General features: G+C 41.1%; 1 protein-coding gene across 5 annotated transcripts in view; it reads right to left on the bottom strand.

Moving 5' to 3' along the window:
• si:dkey-174m14.3 (uncharacterized protein LOC563117 homolog) overlaps positions 1 to 18,311 on the bottom strand; it is a 31,906-nt gene extending 13,595 nt beyond the window's left edge. The window contains exons 1-3 of one of the 5 annotated variants that reach the window (XM_061753551.1): positions 18,090 to 18,311; positions 17,905 to 17,925; positions 7,465 to 7,502 (exon numbers count right to left, since the gene is read on the bottom strand). Coding sequence is in view for 3 of the 5 variants with exons in the window: in XM_061753547.1 (XP_061609531.1) it covers positions 7,465 to 7,502; positions 11,779 to 12,567 (827 nt within the window). In the remaining 2 variants the exon portion in view is untranslated. Of the gene's footprint in view, positions 1 to 7,116; positions 7,356 to 7,464; positions 7,503 to 11,778; positions 12,568 to 17,904; positions 17,926 to 18,089 lie in introns of those variants that run through there. The other 4 variants (XM_061753553.1, XM_061753547.1, XM_061753549.1 and 1 more) reach the window with 4 other exon arrangements.
• Between the last annotated feature and the right edge of the window lie 246 nt (positions 18,312 to 18,557).

Below are 18,557 nucleotides of genomic sequence, written 5' to 3'. Positions count from 1 at the left end.
AGTGCCATAAACATGGGGGCATCTCAGGCCACATCGGTTGCTCCCTCTGAACTGCCTCCCCTCGCTTACTTTCTCTTTCTCTCTCGGTCTACTTCTTCCTCCTTTAATTGAGCCTCCTCACTCTGCAGCACACCATAGACGGGAGCCCGTTCAAACGAGGCTGCCAGCCGCCCACTCATGCCATGCTCGCGTTTGAGAGGATTTCAGAGCGTTGAAAAGCGAAGCGGAGGAGGAGGAGGAGGAGGAGGAGGAGGAGGAAGTGGATGACGACACAAAAGTTGTGGACAGAAGGAAAAGCAGAAAGTGGTTTTGGGGTAAAGCACATTCAGGATCTCCCCTGTAACCCTCCACCCTTCCATTTTCTAATACAGCAGGCACTTGCAAAGACATTTTTGAGTGTCGGTGCTCAAACAAAAAAAAAGGCACTGGGGCCTTATTCAAGGTAGATGGGACTATGCAGTTTCAAACACCAGTGTTAGCAAAAAACGTATAGGCTTCTGCGAAAAATAGAATTGTGTGATACAAATGATAAGGACAAGAGATGGTAAGAAATTACAACCATAATGGAGTTACCAGAAAAGCTAACAGCGAGCCTGAGGGGCTTGAGGGGAACCATGGAGCATGCACAGATGGTCTTAGGCTGTGCTTACACTACAATGACTTATTCAAAATGTAAGTAGTCCTTGACAAGTTTCACATACAGACGACAACATTGTCAAACTGCTCCCTGTTCACACAAACTAAAAATGCTGAATAAAACATGCCACCATCCATTTTCTACAATCCCTTCTCCTTCTCAGGTGTTTCGGGACGCTGCGGCCAGTCAACCACAGGGCACGTACAGAGACGGAGACTAAACATTCACACCGTCACAAAGTTGTAACTTCACCCAGACTGCCTGCACGGAAGTCAGAAGAGTGAACGACTGCACTACGCTGTTACCACTTTAAATGGTTGAAATAACGTCCCCATTACAAGACTTATTTTCAAATGTTCGTGAATGTTCGCCAGGAAAAAAGTTGGTCGTGAGAGCATTGCCCTGTTGTGATCGTGACTCCCACAGATTTAAGTCTGTGTTTACAAATGTGTGTTGTAGCCAGACACTATTGGAGGATCAGGCATTAGATGTCCAGTTTTGGCTATAAATTGGATTTGATCTAAACGTACTCACCCTGCAACTGATTGGCAACCCATCCAGGGTGTACGACCTCTCACCCTAAGTCAGATAAAAACGTTCTTAGTGTTGCGAACGTCCCGCTCTATTTTTCACCAACGAGGATTCCCTTTCCAAACGGATCCTTGAGGACTACAGTCTCTTCGTGTGACACAAAGGGCGAGCAGAAAACATCATAATTTGAGAGTGAAGACAAAAGCAGAGGTTTGCACAGGTAAAAGCCCTCGTCAGTGGCGCCAAGATCAGCATTAGAGCGGGGAGGACCTGGGGGGTTGACTCATCGGAGAGACAGATTAACAAAAAAAAAGCCAAGATGACCGCTCTGCCTTGCACCCATTGCTCCGCATCGTGAAGCAGCAGACCTGCACCAACCGATAATGTGCATGACTCAACCACCTCGTCGAAAACATTCACTCTAAATGACGGCACTTCCCTGCACAGAGACATTTTAAGTAGTTCCACACCAGCAACCAACACCACAACAGTGCCAGGGGTTAATTACCTGCTAACAGATTTAATGTACACACATAATTCCTGGAAAAGGGTGCAATCTAGACAAATATCCCACAAATATTACTAAAAGAGGGGACCAATATACAAATACACCTGCAACCTTGAAAAGTATGAATTTACAAGTAAGTATAGATCACGTAAGACAGTCACCTGGGCAAATGTGGTCCCAGAAAGACCAGTTGGTGTATAAATATTCTGTACGTGCTCTTATTCGAATTCCAGCCACAGCATAGAAAAGAATCAATATTATTCTCATGCAGTGTTGGACAGTAGCAGCGTTACAAGAAGCGGTGCCAGTAGTTTAACTACATTTCTCGGTAGCGTGGTCATAGCGTGGCTGTTTTTCAAAATCAAATCGCTTTTCAGTAGTGAAGCTACTTTCGTGATCACATAGCGCGGTAGAGTCCACAGACGCTACATTTCCCCAAGCAGTCGTAAACCCTAAATGCATCTCTTCTGTTTGACGTCACGTTATTTAGCCGTCTTCCCACTGATGTCTGCCCTAGACACAGTGCCCCCAAATTGTGCAGAGCAGTATGGAAAGCACGCAACTGAAGATAATGGCAGAAGAGGTGGCAGAGATGTGTACATCCGCTCAATCCCAATGGCCATACCTTGAAAAATTAATATTACTTATTGAGTCCTCGCAGAACAGTTAAATGTTCCAGTATTTATTATGCAACTCCAAAAAGACGCTCCTGTCAACATCCAACAAAAATTTAAGGACACATATTCACGTATGTTCTGAAGTTAACATAAAAATCGAGAGCTAAGCTAGTCCCTCATGACTCAGTTAGCAAACATCCACAGCGAACATAGCACTAGCTAACAACAGGTTTTTGGCCGCAATAGAATAAAGAGAATTGTGTGTGAAGAGAATTTAAACAGGAAGATTATGATAAATTAGGAGACAGATGAAGCTGAAAATTTTGGGTTATGTTACTCAGGAATATTACTTGTGCAAGCGGTTTGACATGTACATAGGTACGGGCGATAAAAAACGTCCATGGACTGGCACTGAAGCTAAGCTAACAAGTGCTAATGTTGTTGTTGTTGATGATGTGTTCATTTCAACACCAAAACAATTTAATCTAACAATAAACTTACCTACCGTGACAATTATAAGGTAGGCTTAAGAATTTTTGAGACAGAAGCGCTCTCTAATGTGACTTGGATACACTTCATAGTTATAGCAACGCTTTGCTAAGACTTTAGCAAGCAGTGTTTATCAACATACAAATGTTTTTTTTCTAAATGAAAGAATAGGTAAAATAAATACATAAATATAGCGCATGGCGGACAACATGTACTTACTGCTCCTTTCATGATTCTCAAGGATGCATGAATGGTGTTTTTATTGAAATGTTACTTAAATTATTTATTTTTTTCAATATGATAGAAATAAATTATACACTATGTGTACAACCCTTTACATAATGATGTTTGTTTACAGCAGAATACCACTCATTTGGGAAATTATTGTATACTCATATAAATGCACTATATGTATGTATTAATAGAACTCTAAATTACAAATGAACACTTTCTGAGAATGATAAGAGTGATTTCTCAAATGAATAAGTGTATCTTTAATACATGTACTTTACTATTATTAGATCTGATACTGCATCTGCAATGCTAATCTACTGATCTGATTTTTTGAAAAACACTTAAAGCAATTGGTTGTGGCTGAGTTTTGAATCAGATCATACACAATTCACAAGCAAAGAGAGGCAGCAGATTTATTCATTTACATACATTTACTATTGCAGTAGTGACAGTGGACTGTGTCTCGTCATTGTGTTTTTATATTTAGGGCTGTAAAATACACACACCATTAGTGCGGCGCAGTCTGGAATCCAACTAGTCAATCAAGTCAAACTTGATGTTCAAAGAATAACCATGCGTGACGTCACGCAAGATCTCAGCAAATCTCATCAGACTTTAGCTGAGAGAGCGCCTCGGGATTAATCGCAAGTGTGTTCAGCTATTTGGGGGAGCGCTTTGCGTGCGTGTGCATACGTGCGTGTGTGTGTGTGTGCATGTGTAAATTTAACATAAATAAATGTTTTATAATAAAAGAAAACTTGGGTCTGGGACGAATTCTTTCATTTTACCTTATTTCCTTTTGGAATCATTGTTTTGAAGTACAAAAAAAGCAGTAATCAACCAGATTTACTGACTGTTTCTGAGTCTAGATGTTCCACTATAGAGGCAACTGTGAGTGACCAAAATCAGATCAAAATGGCCTCTTTGCTAAGGAGACCCAACGCATCGAGTTAACCACTTCGGTTCCCATTGATACTGAGAGAACACTGTGGCAGCTCTTTTATTTAATTCATTTACATGCCGGCCCAGCGCTTCCACATGAGGAATGAATGTGACCCGCTGCTGCAAAGGAGAGGGACCACAACGCGCTTGAGCTGATAAGGTTCACGTAATGACTCCTGGGGGAGCTATCAGAGCTCCTCCATGGAGACCTTGCACACTAATGCAAGGCTGGCTGGTCTGATCGCCGTGGCCAGAAGGGCCCATTAGTATATTGAAGGTATAAAAATGCAACGCTAACACCCATATAACAATTCTATTAATTCTCCCATGCACCACTTTTACACTGGGTACAGAAATACCATCATACATCAAGGGTGTTATCTAAACTATTGTTAGCACTTGAATTTTTCATGCCGAACTATATTTGGTACCTTAAAGGGGAAGCTTGCAGGTTTTTTTTTTTTTTTATAAATGTAATTAGTGAAGAGAGGCTGGAAACTGCAAACTTCCCCTTTAAGGCTATGAGTCCCAACCGCTGTGCTGTGGCACATTAGCGTGTCGTGAGAGATTATCTGGTGTGTCACGGGAAATTATCCAGTTTCATCAATTGGTCTGAAAATGATTCATTTACTAGAAATAATGTACAGTCTCTTTGTTCATCTATCTAGGAGAGCAACTTATAGTGACGGGCTAAATAGTAGTAGTAGAATTACGAGTGAAATCAGTTTGAAATTAATATTCAAGTATTTCAATGAGTACTCTATAAAGTTGTTTCTTTCTAACAATTTAACAATGCTCCCTGGTCTTTGTCTCCATTCAAGATGTAGATGCAACAAATCGCCAACGCTCAAGCACTACTGCTGGATCTTCTTTGACAGTTTTACATCAGTGCGCAGTTGTCGTGGTGACATGTGTTCCCCCAGGCACCAAGTCCTTCCTAAACCTTTTTATATAACACTACAGCTGTCATTGTGGTCATGTAGTCCTGAACATCTGGCTAAATATAGAACCCCTTTTACTCAGTGTCACCATTTTCTTGTTAAATCATTGATATCACACAAAAACAACGTTAAATATGTATCATATCAAAGCTATGTACATGGAAAAGTGTGCTGGAAAAGTCAGATTTGTCTAGAATAGGATTTTCACTTTCCATATACGGTGAGGTAGTGATTTGCTTATCTGCCTCGCAGTGCAGATGTTCCGGCTTTGAATCGATATTTTTTTCATACATTTAACACAAAGAAACAGATCAAGTGGGAAATTAATTTTGAGTAAAAACATATATTCATGAAAGTACTGTTTGTGGTGTATGTGTCTTTTTGCCGAAGAAGTAGCTGCACAAACATGACGATATCTTCAACTTCCTTTTATAGTTCAATATTTTTGTGGATAGTAAACCAACAATATTTATTTGTTTATTTAATGTGCTGCGTTCCCTAAACTGAGCTAACTGGTTATATTACTATTGTTGTTGTTTTTTGTACAAAGTCAGGAGCGATATTTTAAGTCAAATTTAATAAAATGTAAATAATCCATTCCAGGGTTGAATTGTTTTCAGAATATTGTGGTTGAACTCCAAATTGTTTGACATTAGGTGCATTCAAGTATAAAGTATTTTACAACCTTTGTTGAGAACATATTTTACATTGAAAATGTCATGGAAAAAGGATATAAACTGAAATAACGACGATCTCGTCTTAATTTATTCACAAAGTGTGAACTCTGGGACCGTTTAGTTGAACACAAAGCTATTATTCATTAGTATGAATAGCAACAAGTGGATAACCACGTTAGTCAGACATTGGGCTAGCTCGTGGAAGAGCATTTAATTGTTCTGCCTATCCCTATACGCCGTTGGTATAGATAGATGAAGAAAAATAAAGTGGACTGTAGAGGTTCCACTGGAGATAACTAAATGTAACTACTGCCATGCAAATGATCACATTAGGCACTTTTTCGTCAAGTGTGCGACAAGCCGTCCTGATAAAATCGCATCAAAACATCATAAAATGATTTAACTTCCTTTCATAATCACATTTGCTTCAATCTAAGGTTCTAAATCGTAGTGTAAGAGCAGCACTGACACAAGCTGCTGCGACTCAAAATATATCTGCTAATCAAAGTGAAATCTCCTCCATGCAAAATTGACATGACTATCTCCAGGCACCCCAGGGGCAGGACCCGGACCGAGGGAAGCACAGATAGTGCGAGCGAGCGAGCGAGCGAGAGAGAGAGAGAGAGAGGGGGGGGGGGGGGGGGAGAAAGAGAGAGAGAGAGAGATTTCACGGCATTTCATCATGTACAATCTGGCGGTTGCCGGTGATGAAGTGAGTGGGTGAAAGCGAGGGGGGCGCAGGTAAGGTCAGGCTGTGGGACAAGAGCAGCCTTCCGTTTAACCTTGTTGATCAGAGCCCCCTCGTAAGACCCAAGAGCAAGGAGAAGAAGCATGGGGACTTCCCTCTTCCATCTCGGCAAAGCTGCAATAATTCAATTAAAAGTGTGACACGGAGGTGAGGACAATTGATGACACATCTCCAGGAACTGTAATCAGGTCTCGTTGGATCATTTGTGAAATGGTAATCTGCCTGAAATTGTCATAATGGCGTCTGTAATCATAAACAAAAGCATCTATTTCCATGTGCGCCTGTTTACTAATGGCTCACAGAATGAATTAAACCAACAATTAGGCTTTTCCCCGCATCGGCCGCTTTCATTCTCAAGCCCTTCAAGCAACTTTAATCAGGAAAGTGTATGAGCACTGGTGATTTTCTAGCGGGTATTTGACTGGCTAATTAAAATGATCAGATTACATGCTGTAGCTGCAGGAGCGGTACGGCTGCAGAGTTATTAATCACTGTTGTAGGGAGCATTCCGACAGGTGACTGCACAATATCTTGCATGTCTTGAATGGCAATGCAAACCAGCTCTATATGCATTCAGGACTAAGTAAAACTACCAGTACTCCCTTACACTGTATAGAATAACTATTAACAGTCAAGCTACTACTATAAAGCAGTGAATTCCACACGTACAATCATGAAATCAGCCTTTATCCCCATCCAACTAACAGAAAAGCAGCGCTGCATTAGTTTCAATGCAGCCAACACACACATACAATCATTCCAAATCAAAAGATGCAAAGAATGAAGCCGTACCTTGCGCTCAAGCACAGCTTCATCCTGGAGACGGAAAGATAAACCCTGGTTGACTTTGCCCCCCCACAGGGAATGTGGAGAAAACTCCTTCCAATATGTGTTATCGGCTCTCCCCTGAAGCGCCAAGAAACCCCCACCAGCACATGCACACGCTGCTGACGATGCTGCTGACGCTCCGACACCACCAGCAGCAGCAGCAGCAGCAGCAGCAGAAGAAGTAGAAAAAGATCAGCCAGGAAGGGAAGACAGTGTAAGTGAGAGGAAGAGTGGGAGGGAAGAAGAGGACACAGGGAGAAGGCGTGGGTGTGACAAAGGAAGGATATGTACAGAAGGGGAGAAGATGCCTACCTGATGGTGTTTATGTGGCTCATGCCATCGTCACACACCTAAAAGGGAAATAACAGCATGTTACACTATCACTGGTGTGGCCCAGGAGCAACATACATATTCATGAGGCATGTTTCTGTTTATGCTCATCTTCCTCCCACCCTCCGCCCCCCTCGTATGCTCCCTCATTTGTTACTTCTCGGCAAAGACGGGCTTCACTGCAGCCGCCCTGCCTGCTCGTATGTGAGGTGAGAACGATCACATCGGCTCAACAGCATGAGAGGCAGAGAGTGAGAGACATAAGAGTGGTGGGGTGGGGGAGTTGGGGGGGCAGGGGATGCGAGAGAGTGGAAACCTCCATTGCAGCCAGAGTGTATTGCAAGCAAGCAGTAGCAGCAATAACCTCATCTCCCTCATTGGTGTACAGAGAAGCAGAAGGGAAGAGATACAGCACGGAAGGGAGAGACGTGTGAAGATGAATGGATACAGGTGGTTCCATCTGTTGAATCTGGAGACAGTATTATTCAAAACACAACACAAGCCAGTCTTTCCTCTGTATACAAGGCACAGAATGCCATGTTGCAGATAAATTGAACATTAGTAGGTGTGACAATCATGTTAAGAATGAAAACATGCATTGATGTAATAGTTATATTACAACAGGTGAGTTTGATATACTCCCTCTGCAGTTATTTATATTGTCATGTAGGGGTGGGTACCCCCCCCCCCCCCCTTCCAATTCAATATCGATTCAGCAAATCCTCTGAATCGATTCACCTCCTCACCAGAGCAGGGGGCTTTGTGTGCCGGTCACGTTGTATGGACGGAGGCCGCGTTAGACCAAACAACAACAAAACAGTGACCAAAGCGAGCAGCGGCGAACTTAAATCTGATGTTTAGGGCGTTTGGATTCTTGTGTTGTGCGGTAGCACAGGAAATAGCCAAAAGAAAGGTCTTTTCTAAGACGTGTCTGGAAGAATTTTTAGTTTTCATCATAATTTTCACAAGTTTTCATGCACTGTTCTGTTACACCCAATGTAACCTCTGTTGTATTGAGATTCACAGGCAGCTAAATTCCTCTTTGCAACATTTCCTCCAAGGAACAGGCAGATGTGTTTGGCAGGATTTATTACAAAAATAAATCTGTAAAACTGAGATACAGATAGAAATGTAGTATTTGATAAACAAAGGGCAATAGAATACACACGGAAAACAATCGATACAATGTCGAATTGAATCACAACCTAAAGAATCGAAATCCAATTGAATCGCAACATAACAATCGAAATCCAATTGAATCGGAACCTAAAGATACAAATGGAATCGTGAGGTTATTAACAATACCCAGCCCTATTGTCATGGACATTTTATTGGACAATGCAGTCGGCCAAAATGTGGTGTGTGTATATATCTGCTTAAGTACATTTCATGTGTATTTAAGTTTTTATACATTTGCATTTAAACTTTAACTGTTTGCTTTCAAACTTCTATCGAAGTACAATTTTGATTTAACTCTTATGTGAAATATATTTTTATTGAATCATTTAATTAATTTTGTATTTTTTTATTTTTCCTATATTTAGGTGCAGTTTTAATGTTCAAAATAATGTGCTCAGTTTCCCGCGAGTGGTTGGCCAGTAACTTGCCACAAAGTTAGCTAGGACAGGCTCTAACTCACCCGTGACCTTCATGAGGACAAGCGATACAGAAATTTGGTGGATGGATAGCTACAATTCATGCCCTTTATCTCATTTAAAAAATATGCTGGCTACAATAATACCAGCTTCTTTGTAACATCGTGTCATATCTCTTACATCATACCTAATAATGACAAACACTTTTAGATCATTTAATTAGTGTGGTTGTAGTTTGCTGTGATGTAGAGCTGCTCTTTATCCCACTGAGAGATGTTTTTAACGTGTCCCGTGTCCAATAAAAAGCAGAAGAATTAGTGAAAGATGTATCACTATTTACTCATGTAAAAAAAACACACATTTAAAATGCAAGCAGCGACGGATGGGCCCTGGCACCCTCGTTTTCATGGCGAAATATCGAAATGATAAACTTTGACGCCATGCTCAAAGCTTTGCAGTTTAGCGTCGGCCAACTTTCAAGGACAGACGGTTCCGATTGGGGCTCATTTGGCCAAAACAGCTGCTTCAAACCAAAATGACCAACTCCCTATCCAATTTCATGCATGGGTCATTGAGACTTTCATGCGTCCTATCCACCCAGTTTCATGTACATCAATCAGTGAAACTGGTGTCCCGGTCTTATTTTCGTTTAACTTTCCAGGTAGCCACTACTGAGTTTTGGGTGGGTTGTGTTTAGGACCCCTAAAATACATATACAATGTACAATACGTATTGTTGAGTTTTCGGGCATGTTGAGGTCTCTAAAAAGGGGATTCGTTGACTGGAAGAATAAGGATAAACACAGGGATCACAAGAGGGCCCTAATTAGTTGTAATATAAATATCACAAAATTTAGATACATACTTTTCACATTAGCGAACTCTTACAATTACAGCCATGTATTATTATAACCCATAGTTTATCTAGTTGAATCTATCCGGCTAGCTTTCCACTCTTTTTATCTAGATATCAATCGATCTAGATATCTATCTTTCGATGTAGCCATGTGTCTATCTGTGTGGAGAGAGAGAGAGAGCATGTCCGAGAGGTTGTGCGCAACTGTGAGGCATGTTTGATACATGTGCACTCGCAAGTACAAGGTTGAGTAGATGAAAGTTTGCTGCAAGCAAGCAACACTGTGATGAACACCAACAGGCTCACATGCTGGCTCCACAGCCCCCATACCGCCCACCTTTTTTCCCAAGCAGTTGCTAAGGTGACGGCAAAGGCTGAATTTTAATCAGACAATAAATTAAGGCAACGCTAGCTTGTGATTTTAATATTAAATGGCGACATCGCTCATTTCGAAGAACCTTCAGTGATGGAGTTCTTTAAATTACTTGTTGAAATGCTTTGTTGCCCGAGCATGATATGCTAAACTGTTTTTCGAAGGGGATAAAAAGTGCTGTGCTGTGCTGTTTTATTTACCGAAAAATAATACTGTATATGTGCTTTGATTATCCTCCGCCTCCGAGGTGAACATCATGCCGAGACATCAAATACATTCATTTCGGAAGCAGTAATGTTTAATTGAGCCTTTAATCCTATCTTCCTGCAACACGTGTCTGGGGAAAGCCACCGGTTGCAATTCCCTAATTAATGCAGACATTTTCGTTGATTTTGTGCATTCCCACCCAGCGCTTTTAGTGAGGTTATGTTTCAAGCTGAGTGAAAGAGGGGTGTCACGCAATAAACAGCGCTAAATGGGCTGAGTCAGTAGATGATTGCGTTCTTCCGTGCATGTTGTTTGTGTGACAAGAGGAGAGTGATTGAGTAGTTTACTGATGAGCACGCCTGGAACAACCTGAACAGCAGCTACACTGACTGGACTTCATATAAGACAATATATCCATGGATGTAAATGCTAATGACACAGGTAGTAGCTAGAGTGTAGGACACTTGCAGTGTGTAAGACTGTCAGTTTGGTTGGAGAGTTTTATGTCTTTTACCAAACCGCATGCTTCCCAATTAACCCCCCACCCCCACCCAATTATATAGCGTTATCTCTTTAATGCTGACAATGCCGCTGACAATTTATAATGTTGTGTTCCTCAAGGATTATGCAAAACAACTTAATAGACGTGTGCAAAACATTTTGGAGTGCTGGGTCTATGAACGATTACGTTTGAGTGCGCTCTTAACACGACTGCTACGACACAACTTTCCTGACCTTGTGGATTTTTCGTCTAATACAATTTTTTTAAAGTATTTCTATTATGTAAGGTGGTGGTCCTCATGAATAAATGTCCTCATTAGGATCGTAGGTGAGCTGGGTCCTATCCCAGCTGATTTTAGGCGAGACGCAGACTACAACCTGGACTGGTCAACTGCATATCGCAGTGCACATATAGAAAACATGCATTCAGACTCACATTCATACCTATGGACAATTTTGAGTCTTGACCCTAACAAGCATGTTTTCTGAATGCGGGAGGAAGCCAGAGTACCAGGAGAAAACCCACACAAGCCTGAGATCACAGCAGAGATTCTAAAACCAAAGCTCAGAACTGTGAGGCTGACATGCTAACCAGTATCTAACCAGTATGCAACCAGGTCGACACTACCACAAAATGTTTGTCTCCTTTGTTTGCTTCTTTTACGTGCATCTCATCAGTTTTCAATGACAAAGCAGCAGTGAAGTGCTAGAACATGCTACTCCAATTTGACCATATGTTTGAGAACTAAAACAATTGGGACTCACCATGTTGATACCTTTGGGCAGAGAGATAGATCTGCAGGGGTATCTGGGGAAGTTGTGATTAAATTCCAGAAAATGTTTCATTTCAAATCCTTGGCAGAAATTCGGAGGGGGTGGAATCACATTTTGGTCATCGATCAGTAACAGTGGTGGCATGTCAGGTTTGATCTCCGCATCTTCTGCTTGGTTTTGCCGTCTCACTGTGTCAATATCTGTCTCCAAATACATTTTTGGAGGCAGGTCAACTGGAGCCGGGTCCTCCCGGGCCTGCTGCTCCAGTAAGAAGTCCTGCTGCTGTGCCATTGAACGGGGCAGCCTGGTGCTCTTCTGGGTCACCACTTGGTTCTCATTTTGCTGTGGAAGACCTGCAGTTGAAATGATGGAGCTGGAGAGATTTGTTAGTTTCCCAAATGCCTGCAAGCTGTTTGGGTCAAGCACATTGGATGTAACCTCGTCCAGAAACTGTGAAAACTTCACTTGGCCTTGACTCTTTCCCTCCAGCAGACACTCTTGATCTCTTTTTGAGCTAGCTTGGTTCTGAACACAACCCCTCCCCTGATGCTCTGTCTGATGCTGCCATGCATGGCATTCGATGTGGTTGTTCCACCCTCCCTGCTCCATGGGATGTGCTCTGTAACGATAACCCCCGGCTGGATTGGCTGGCCACCTTCTCTTTTCTCGTAGTCGGGTTCGAAAGGCTGCCTGGCTTTGCTTCTTGATTGAGCTGTGGAGACGGGAGGTGACTCCCGAGCTCCAGCTGTCCAGGCTGCCCCTGCACTCGCTGCTGCTCATGCTCCATCCTTGGCTGCTACTTGGAACAAAACAACTGGAGGTCTGACTTGGAGAGGACTTCTTTGAGGCATGGCCAATCAGCTCCTCTAACCAGACTTGATCAATGTTGAAAATTGGGCACAAGGCAGCAGAAGAGGCCCAAGAATTTGAGGATAATTGGACCTGCTTGCCTTTGCTTCTCTGCGGGATAAAACAGGCTGAGCTTCTAGTCTTGTCCATCGCTTTGCCTTCTGTTTGCATGGTCTATCACTGATTGTTGCAACTGTAAACTGTAAACATGGTCCAGTGAACAACACCACTTTTAAAGAGTTCTACCCCAATTCGTTCTCATTAGTGTTCAAGCCTGACCTAAAAGAGATTCAATACTTTTTTACTGGGGGCTGAACAGATGGACTCCTTCAATGCCAGGACAACGCTCTGCCATGTGAGGCAAGGCCATCCGTGACTTAAAATTTAATGCGTTGAACTAAAACAGTCTCGTTATGTCAGTCTGACAAAACCATCACTCCTTATTTCATGTTTGCCTACAAACACCATGATATCTTCATATCCAAAGAGACATTCTGTGCTCCCTTGCGGATTTGAGATTAATGAGAATGATATTTTCTGCACAATTCCTGACACTATCTTCGCTAGTTAAACACCACTTGCACTGTGGGCGCTGTTCTTAATTAGAATGCCTATCGATAGCAGAGCAAGCAAAGCTTTTCAGCGTTTTCCAGGTCAGTGGTTGTAGAAGAGCATTGATTGGACATATCACTTAACAGTGGGCACAGAGAGGCTTGTTCAGCACCACTTTCAACAGTGATGTACTGTATGTACTGAAATTACTTTCTATAATGTCTGTATTCCAGTCATGGTTGTTTACCGAATGCAACAAACCCAGCTTGATACAGATTGGAAAAGTTACATCGTGCAAGTTACTTTCTAAACAAAGAGTTGTGCAGAAAGTAAAAAACTATTATCAGGGATTTTCATGTTTTTAAGTAGTGTTGTACACAGGTGGGCCCAAGTGACAAAAATGTAATTAATTTTTGTCACAGGATGACAAAATTATCTCTCTATCAATTTAAGAATGCTCCGCAGGGACAAAGGGATTGTTTCGGAATTCCAACGTTGTAAGAAAAGACTTGAGGACCATGTTTTAGTGACACAATATACTCTCAAACAAACTTCAATTCCAAGAAATCACCAAACAAAAAGAGCAGAGATCCAGACATTCTAATTGTTATTTGATCTTGGCTTCTAAGGACATCTTTCAAAATGAAGACTTCAGATAATCACTGACAATCTGGTGAGATTTGCATCAGCTCACCAAAACTCCATGGAGGTGGCAAAACAGATTTGAGTCTCACGAAGACTATTAGCGATATGTGAAATGTTCAACCACCAATTATGTCCTCCGTAGTAAAATGGTCTTGGATCGGAGTGAGATAATGCAGTATACTAGCAGAACAAGACTGGTGCCGTCCCCGGGGATGTCATTAGCGTGCATCAGATATGCTAGCTACGACTGGGTGGGCCGCTGTGCCAACTGCCTGCAGCTGTAACGCAGCCGGCAGGACACCGATGGGACCGCCCTGTCTGGTATCAGGGAAGGAGCACCACATCCTTCAGACATGTTATTTCCCTGAGGTTCCTCTTTAAGCACCTTTCCTTTGCGCCACCGTTTTCAGTCTTTCCAGACAGGTTTAAGCCACTCCTATGATAAACGTCTTTAATAATCTCTTTTCAATTTCAGAAGCGGTAGAGGGGCAGCGGACAATTTATAACTGTCTCCCAGAACAGAGACCGTAAGCCCATGGCTGCCCCAAGATAATGATTCAGAAAGGGATTCCTACTAAAAGTGCAGTCAGAGTCCAAAGTTTTACTTATAATTGCCTCTATTAATAATTTAAACTGTAAATATACCACGATGATATGAACGATGCTCCCAAAACACTTCTCTTCAAACACATCTTACAACATTAGCCTCATAAGTAAATGTGCAGGGACGCTGGTGTATATGTCGCAATCGCAACAAAAAAATACCAATAGTTGAGCGATAACCTCCCTTGTTTGTTAGCTTGAGCTTTTTACAGTGTTTTACCATTCCGCAGAGCAAAAACATACACGTATGGTGAAGACACTGTAATTCCCGCTAACAACCCGGGATAACCTTAGCACCTCTGCAAAGATCTTAGTACAGTCGAGATGTATCGAGATGTATATTTCCTGAACACCAGTTACTTTTCTACTAGCACTGCTTTGCTGTCATCTTGTGGTATCTGTAGCCATTACAGAACATGCACAAAAACAGCAAATAGGTCAGTTTCCAGTAAATAGTTGACAATAGATTGGACAAAAAAAAATTGCAAATAGGTACTATTGTGAATAGTGAACCACAAATAGGTAGAGAAACACTTTGACGTTGTCAAAATACACCGATGGCTTACTACACACACACTTGCATCTTCACAAACACCACAAATAAAAATTAAAAACACACTGTCTGTTAATTAAAACTACAGCAAATGCATAGTCAATTAAAAATGATCTAAATATTCTGCATTAGAGGTGAGTCCATCATTCGGTAAGAAAAATACATGACGACGGCAGCGAGTGCAGGAATGCCGAGGTTACCCTAATTTAAATCAGTGTGGGTGAGTGTTAGTGCACTCCAGGCAGTGGCGGTTTTTGGCATGTGCATTATGTGTGGCCACACAGGGCGCAATTGTTGCGGAGGGTGACAACGTGCCCCAAAAGGAAATTTACAAGAAGCTACAGGAAAGTGGTTTTCTATTGTGTAATGGCATGGCATGTCAATCATTGGGATTTGTATGAGAAATTTGCACTTCCTTGTGAAGTCTCTGTACAAGTGATGCCGTGTGGGGGTTGAGATCATGAGGAATGATGGGAAATTGAAGTTACACTTACCAAAAACATGGAAAGAAAAAGGTCAAAGCCATCAGGTTCACAATGTTGAAAGATAAAACAGAGGAAGAATAACAATGAAAGGATGAAAGGATGAAAACAGCTTTATTCTTAATGACTATAGTATGTTGTTATTTTATGGGAGAGTTCTAATTTGGAATCAATGATGGCCTCTCATGCAACATTTATTCGCATAGTGTTTTATGACCCTTTGTAATGTCTCTTTTATTAGCCTCTCACTGACTTTATTAGCTTCTCGTTAAGATGCTTGCTTTGATACTTGCAATACATGCTCCCCCCCCCCCCCCCCCCCGCGCCTTTCTAGTTAAAATTAACTGAAAGATATAAAAAAGTAGGAGTACTTTTTTTTAACTATTAGAGGTGGGGGGGATGTCTTGCAATTATCAATAATAATCTCTTCCGTTTATTAACCTCTCGCTCAGATGGTTGCGCAAATCAAATACATTTTACATTATTTGGTTCAAAGTACCTGTCATTAGACCAAAAAGTATGTTAATGTGTAGTCAACTGAAAGTTTAACAGTACATTTAAAGTGCAATTAAATGAATTTGTTGATATTATTCCTCTACTCAGTCAAATTGACAACTGTTTTTCAAAGGTGTGTGTGTGCGTGTGTGTGTGTGTGTTAGTAATGGTGGTGGTTGGAGGTAGGCACGTGCACACATAGCCCACAAGTGGTCCTCAAGAACCTGCCGAATGGTGGGTCTCGCACAGGGTGCCTTTCAAGCTAGGACCACCACTGAGCCCAGGTCAGCTAAACCATATTTAATGTTTAATATTTTTTATGATTTGTTTTTTTTTTTTTTTTTGACGGTTGTGAAGTTACATACGTGCAATTTGGGAGGGTTGTTTGATATGTTCCACGAATGTAAACACAGCCCTAAAGTTTATTTCAATGGTGCAAATAAAATGGGTACAGGAAATAAAACAGAATTTTCCACTTGGGCCTGCAGTGTAAACCCAGCCTTAAACATCCAGTGCATTTTCGAAAGTAACAGTTGAAGAATCGCACAGTGGGAGTCTATAGCCATCAAGTGTGATGAGTATATATGAGAATATACTGTCTGGCTCCAATTAATTTTACAGCAATACACCCACTATAATGCTTCTTTGTGGAAGTTGCTACTGAGGCTGACCTCAATACATGTCATTAGCACACCATAGTTTTCTGTCAACAGAGCGAGTCACAACACAGTGTGTACTCCGCCAAATCAACAACAACACAACAGTGGCTACTGACACATCGAGCAGTGCTAACCCTCATTTGGAGGTGTTGATCATAGTTATATTGGTGCTTGGTGAAAATCAAATCTCTGTGCAGCTTCATGCATTCAAAGCAGAAGAGACAATTTCGTATCAGGGAAAAAAATACTGTGAATAATTGGGGGTCTGTTTGCATGTAGCTCAAAGTTAAAGCGCCAGTTAGCACTCTGACTTCAGCATGTTGCTCAGCGCAAATGATTCAATTGAAAGCTAATAGCCAGCGACAACTTGCTGTTTATAGCGCAGGAAAATATATTAAGTTGTCAAATTAGTTGTCAAAAAGATAAATGTAACAGCAGAATTAGAGAGGAGGCAAAGGTGGCATTTCTTTTCTTGTTACTCGCAATTGCTCTCACACTCACGCTCTGTGCTATTTATAGTACCAGGGAGATGGGGTTTCACATCCTGAGCTACATCCTATCTTGGCTGAGAAATCCTGTGTTAAGAAATACATGTTCAACAAGCCTACACAGATTTGGTGGTGTCAGCACGGCGTATCCATGGCAACAGCCATTTGGTATCACCTCTTGGCGATGCACGCTGGCAAACGAATATGTGGCTCTGGGCAAAGATGTACAACTCAAGACTAGAAATATCGAAACTAAACTCACTTAAGCAATAAAAATCACGGTTTAAAAAATAAAAATACTTTCATTAGGTGTTATTTTAGGCTTCAAAAACAGTATGTATGTAAATTGAGATAGCGACATTTTGGTATGTTGAGCTGAGCAGTGTTATTTTGATACCTTTAATATAATTATAATGAGTTGCTTAAAAGGAGGGGAAACTGCAGCGACAATGTAATTGTTTTTTGTCACTGTTATTCACTCTACTGTCTGTTCATACAGGGTTGAGGTTATTACAGTGCAGTATAGTAAAGCAGGGACACCCTCTTGTGGTTCCATCTTTCATGCACATGTCAAATGAGCATTGTGGAAAAATACAGCAAAGCAAGAATGTGATTTAAAAACATGAAATAACATGAAGCACATGAAACAGAAAGGTAACATTTGTAGTGTAAAGCCAGGCAATGAACAAAGTAACTGTGTAAAAAGCAAAATAATGTGGCATAACATATGTAAAGTAAAATGACAATGTATGAGTAGATAATAGAAATGCAACATAACATGCATAACATACCGTAAAGCAAAGCAGGCGTACCTGTACGAAGAAACAAAGCAAAGTGACAATTAGCACATGTTCCTCAGTGTGTGTGTGTGTGTATATATATATATATATATATATATGAATTACAAAAAACTTCTCGGCCATAAATATTTTACAATTAACTGAAAAGCAGTAACAAAATAAGAACAATTCCTTACCTTTACATCTGTGGTTGGCTGAGGGGGCACAAACTAGTTCATTGTTTGGTTCGGAACCACGTCGTGATCAGGACCATCGTAAACCGAGGACCCCTTAAAAGTAGAAAACATAATGTGAAGTAGGTTAGCACAAAATATTAAACAGTTAACATGCATAGCTTGATGTAATGTGAATCTCAACAGTGGCATAAAAGACCACCATGAAATAACACAAATATATAAAGAATAAAAAACATAAAATGAAAATAGTGTTACATAAAAGGTTAGCATGAAGTCATGTGAACATAATGTAAAATAAGGCAATGTTAGTAAAAGTAACAAAATGCAGAGAAATGTAACAAGTAAAAATGTGGCGCCGTTGTAATCTAACAAAGAAAAAAAATAACACGTTACAATGTAAAGTACATACATGAAAATCAAAGTAATGCAAATAAAAAGTAATAAAATAATGTGAAACAAAATAAAGTT

Source organism: Phyllopteryx taeniolatus, chromosome 18, assembly GCF_024500385.1.
Source record: "Phyllopteryx taeniolatus isolate TA_2022b chromosome 18, UOR_Ptae_1.2, whole genome shotgun sequence".
Lineage (NCBI taxonomy): Eukaryota > Metazoa > Chordata > Actinopteri > Syngnathiformes > Syngnathidae > Phyllopteryx > Phyllopteryx taeniolatus.
The sequence above is the reverse complement of the archived record's forward strand: the minus strand, read 5'-3'. Positions and strand labels throughout refer to the sequence as shown.